Genomic DNA, 5,821 nt, shown 5'->3' with positions numbered 1-5,821 from the left:
ATTGTATGCGGAAAAGGAACATGATGCCATTTTTTGTAGTTTTGTAGCCGATACAATAACAATATTAAATAAATTACTTAAAACACATTATACATAATAAGTATAAGTACATGTACCATACATGTTTATCGACACAACTGCCGTGTCTATAACCCGAACTTATTTTGTTCCTGCTGAACATTTCAACACCACTCCAAAGACAGGGCTCTTAAACAAGAGGACACTTACAAAGTCTATGGTTTTGTAGTATTTTAATGAACTCTAAAAACGCACCAAAAAAGGACTGTCATGAAAATAATTCAAACGTGATATCAAAATGTTTCGCAATTTGATTCATGTTGTATTTCTGATAGGGTTGCTTTAATCCCCGGTCAAAGTTGAAAATATTTTATCAAATGGTACACAAGTATCACAAAGATAAATACAATGCTTAAGGTGTAGGCAAACACGCTGTAATTTGACTCAACAAGACTCGAGCTGGTGTGACTCGTTTGAGATCTTCCGTATTTTGTGACGAAAAAGAAAGTCCGAGTTTTATATATTATTATATATATGGCACTACATGAGTAATGATGACTGGATTTATTTATTTATATATTTGGGTTTTACGGCGCACCAACACAGTATAGGTTACATGGCGCCAAACAGGACTACAAATTTTGGTTTCACATCTCATTTACATCAAAATAAAAACATGAGGTATGGGATCAACATTTGCATACCTGCTGGAATCACAGAGTTACAGCAAAACCAAGTGTCAATACCCTATTAGTCGCCTCTTACGATCATGCAAGGGTAAGGCAGTGGTTCCAATTCTTTTCATACACAGATCGTCCCAGAACCACATGGGGCAATGTTGGTGATTTGCAGATAAAGGAGTATTGCACGTGAAAGTCAATTCGTTTTAGCCATTTAAAGTGCATTTCTCATTTAACAAGCAGCCATTCAGGAAGAGCAGCTGAGACAATGAGCATGTCTTATCGATATATATACACTTTTAACTTTAATTTATATACAATGTAATTTGACCTAAACCCAAATTCCAAATTTTGTATAGAATCTACAAACGAATAAACTTTGTTACAAGGCAGACAAGTCATGACAAATACACGTCTTCTTTATCCCGCCAGACCATACATCGGGGAATAAAAAACCCTCAATATCCTTTTAAATTCAATTTATGCGTTTAAAAATAGTAAATAAAAATCGTAGTATGAATACAATAATATAATGACATTTACTCGATTTTGTTGAATTACGTAATACTATAGTTATTACTATTATTATTTTCTAACATATTTTTCAAAATCTGTGAGGAATTCTAAAAATTTACTATTAGTAATATGAAAGACATTGCCAGGATATCGAGGGGCATGATATATTCAACTAAGAAATGAAATATTTATGCGAATCGTGTTTAATTTGCCGATCCTATTTTGTCGTTCATTTCACATGAACTCCGAAAAAAAATAATTCGATTCTTACATTTACATTATAATTATGTCCTTTCCATTTGTAAACAAGGTAATGTAATACATTGCACACATTTTGTTGCATTTAACATTGAAATAAGTGTCCCGGCCGTTCTGTACACATGACGGAACAACTGCGACGTCATCTAAAGAACGTTTTCGACGTCGTCAAAAACAGCGGCCCATTATCACTAAACAGCCTCTTCGTGACGTTGGCGCTTGTCCTTTTTATTGTTGATAAATTTCAGTTGAAATATTTGAAATTTATTTTAAATTAGAAGCAGAGTACCCCTATAATAATCTGCTGTATGGTGATCTTGGTATTTTACCACTTTCAAGACGTATTAAAGGTAGAGTGTTAACTTTTTGGAGCAAGATAATAAACTCCAAGGAAGATAAATTTGTAATATTTTGTTCAGAACTTGTCTCTCACTGTCTCAGAGGCAAAACAAGAAATTTAACTGGTTATGTTATGTAAGGAATAGTTTGGATTCTCTTGGTATATTTAATTATTGGTTAGATCAGAAAATTCATTCTCAGAACTCCTTCAAAAATGTTGTTAACACCAGAATTAAGGATCAGTTTATATAGAATTGGAAGTTTTCTGTTAATAACTCAAGCAAATGTTTAAATTATAGAATGTATAAACACAAATTTGTATGTGAAAAACATTTCAAGTCTTTACATTTTGACTTTGTAAATTTAGATGCATGAATCATCTGTTGCCAATAGAAAAAGGTAGATTTGATAACATTGCAAGAGAACAAAGAACTTGTTATCTGTGTAACAGTAACATATTAGGAGATGAATTCCACTATCTTTTTAATTGCAAATACTTCATTGTTTATTGAAAGAAATATGTAGATGAATACTACTATAAATATCCAAATGCTCTCAAATTTTCGAACCTTAGGAACAGCGACAATAAGAACTGGCTGTCTTCTGTAAGAAACTTATGTCGTTTTTTTTTAGATAAATTGTTAGTTCTCATCCTCCACAGTATCAGTTTTGTCATGTTTTACATGCCATTCTGATTTTGTTACTATGACTTGTTATTGTTATAATTGTTGTCAGATGCCCTTATATGGGCCGTGACTTGATTAATAAACTGTAAACTGTTTTCCTGTTCATCAATACGAACGTCAGAATTCTCCATGGAAAAGGATATAGATATATAAAGGATACACTGTTTTATGTAAAAAAAATCTAAATGAAAAAAGTACGTGTGGCAGCGGAAAAAAACTTGAAACATTCCTTTAAAACTGTCATGAAGTAGGAGTACGACCCTTAAAGATGGAATTACGGGTTATTTGCATACTTTACAGGACTTAAAGTCAAACACATACAACGGACCAACATATGTAGCTGACGAGGTGGCTGCTTGTTTCCCTGACAGCAGAGATAAAATAAAGATTATTGACATTGCATGTGGAACTGGTTTTGTTGGAGAAAAGGTAAAGCTGCTACCTAATCATTTGCTGATATATTACACACTATATACTTAGTGCAAGGGTCTGTTGTGTAGGAGAATGTGTGTGTGTGTGTGTGTGTGTGTGTGTGTGTGTGTGTGTGTGTGTGTGTGTGTGTGTGTGTGTGTGTGTGTGTGTGTGTGTGTGTGTGTGTGTGTGTGTGTGTGTGTGTGTGTGTGTGTGTGTGTGTGTGTGTGTGTGTGTGTGTGTGTGTGTGTGTGTGTGTGTGTGTGTGTGTGTGTGTGTGTGTGTGTGTGTGTGTGTGTGTGTGTGTGTGTGTGTTCAGGTTTAACGTCTTTTTCAACAATGTGTAGGAAAATAACAAAGCATGACCGCATATATTATTTATTGAAATATTGTCGTATTCCACATTAATGATGACCAAAATGAATGAACAGACAAAATTTCCCTTGTTCAATTTTATAATTTATCTATTATAATTGTTTCGTAACTAAATAGTCTTTAAATATTAAAAGGGACTTGTCCGCTTTATGTTTACATCAAACTCCTGCTATAACAAACAAATTTTTCTCGTCTAAAAAGTTTGTCATAACCGGAGTTTATTGTATTTCTAATGAAATATCATACATAACAAATAAGTAGTCTTTAAATTAGGTTTTGTCTACCATGTCCATATTGAGCGTAGATGGATAGGGAGGACTTAACATTTTCCAGTGTCTCCGCCTTTAATAAAACGTGACATATCTGTCCAAATATGTTTATAGTTTAGTGACGTCCTATGCAGGGTGTTAGGCTGACAATCTTTTTTCTAACAGTGATCAAAAATTAATCAAATCTTTGTTTTGAATTCATGCAAACAACTGTTTAAAACAACCCTTTCAAAACTAGCAAAACCGTATCGACAAAATCTTCATTTCAGCTCGCAGTTTATGGCTTTACAAATATTGATGGCCTTGACCCTTCTGCTGGAATGCTGTCACAATGCAAGGACAAAGGCCTCTACAAAAATGTGTACAAAGAATTCTGTGGTGATTAGACCCTACCAATTACTGATGGTACGTTTCTCCCTTTCCTATCTGCTATACCTTCTAAGTTACATTCCACTTGACTAAATATTTCTCCAGGTCACTCAAATAGTTTATCCTTTGAGCCTTTATAGCCGTAGAGTTTTGATAAACCTCTTGGCCTTATCACAGTTAAAAAAACGTTTTCAGTTGGAGTTAGAAAATTTATTATCTCTTCATAAGACATCACAGATTATTTCACCAATATGCATAACTTAATGACGGTATAGATGTTTCATTTATGTTTCATTACAGATGTATACGACTGTTTAGTTGTGTCTGGGGGGATGGGCGAGGGACAGATACCCTGTTCTGGTATACACGAGATGATACGTATTGTAAAACCAGGTAATTGTAGCCATGCAAAAACAGACACAGTAATTTCTTATTGAAAGCATGTTTTCCTAATGACAACTCTTTGTAAAAAAATAATCAAACTGTTATTTGTTACTAGCAAAGTATATTCGAATTGCAAGATGGAAGTTTTTTAAGCGATGACACTGAGTCTGTACTGAGCGGAATGACTAACTGAGGAATAAAATATAACACTTTCTTCTTTCATCGTTTCATAATTACACAGATTGATTAACTAAACAATTTGATATCAATATATTTTGGGTTTTGAATGTATAGCAAATAATATACTTATGCTACTTTACAAAAACATCAACAAAAAACGTAATGAAAAAAACCGTTTCATGAGAATAAGTAATAGTGTTGGTATGTTACAAACGTACATTCTCAGCTAGTGCACATATACACAAGGCATTGAGTTTCCAGATAGACAGACAGACGGGTTTAGTTTTTGATTTTAACAATAATTGTTACATGCATTCTTTGGGTATAACTGCACACAACATAATATGTATGTATTTATATATTGTCTTTTGAATACAAATTATAATATAGCCAAAACAGTTGATAGTTAATGGTACTTTGTGATACCTGGCTGCTATCTAACAATAGTCATCTGGAAGTTTCTGTGGAACGAACCAATGTTTCTCTTGCTTGTAGCTTAACAATAATAGTATATTTTTGCAGATTATGTTATGACCTTAACCACTCGGCCACGAAGCCCCCCCCCCCCCCCCCCCCCCCCCCCCCCCCCCCCCCCCCCCCCCCCCCCCCCCCCCACCCCCCAAAAAAGGAAAAAAAGAATTGCGTTTGTTTCAAATCTTGTATATCTTATAGCGTAAGAAATTTTATAGAGGTGCTAATGGAATATTTTGATATTGTCAGTTAAATGGGATTAAATTTATGATTAGTTATTAACCCTTACCCTGCTATATTTCTAAAATGGACTCGTCCATCATCATTTTGAGCAGTTCCACTTATTATTCAACTTAAAAGAAGGGATGTTTACTGAAAATTTACTGACTGCATGAATAGCGAACAGTGCAGACCATAAAAGCCTGCACATCTTGCACCATGATCAGCCTGCACGGGTGTGCAGGCTGATCTTGGTCTGCACTGGTCGCAAAGGCAGAATCACTTGCCGCCAGCAGGCTAAAGCTTAACTATAATAATGTGACATTTTTCAGACGGTTAGTGTAGTGAGAAAAGTGGGGGGATGCATGGACTGACAGGGGTGGGTGGGTCAAAAAACTTTGAGCATCTTTGGTTCATACATGAAGCAATGACGAACAGCTGTTTTCGTTTGGTTAGGTATTTATCCGTTTTAAGTTCGTATTTATCCAGCACTGTTTCCTATATCAGTCAGTAATTATCCGCAAATCAAAAACCACCTCATAATCAATACAGTTTTCATTTTTAAGCTATAACAAGAGCTGTCCGTAAGACAGCCAAGCTCGACTATTCGAAATATTGTCACAGAAGCAGGAAATTATTACCCAAA

General features: G+C 34.8%; 1 protein-coding gene across 1 annotated transcript; it reads left to right on the top strand.

The window, feature by feature from the left end:
• The first annotated feature begins 1,500 nt into the window (after positions 1-1,500).
• Positions 1,501-5,515, top strand: LOC123558181 (uncharacterized). Its single transcript, XM_053544477.1, has 5 exons — positions 1,501-1,524; positions 2,798-2,926; positions 3,822-3,930; positions 4,222-4,314; positions 5,508-5,515. Exons 1-5 carry the CDS (start codon positions 1,501-1,503, stop codon positions 5,513-5,515), a joined length of 363 nt encoding a protein of 120 aa, XP_053400452.1.
• The last annotated feature ends 306 nt before the right edge of the window (positions 5,516-5,821 follow it).

This window comes from Mercenaria mercenaria, chromosome 5 (assembly GCF_021730395.1).
Source record: "Mercenaria mercenaria strain notata chromosome 5, MADL_Memer_1, whole genome shotgun sequence".
NCBI lineage: Eukaryota > Metazoa > Mollusca > Bivalvia > Venerida > Veneridae > Mercenaria > Mercenaria mercenaria.
This window is presented reverse-complemented; position numbering and strand designations above follow the sequence as displayed.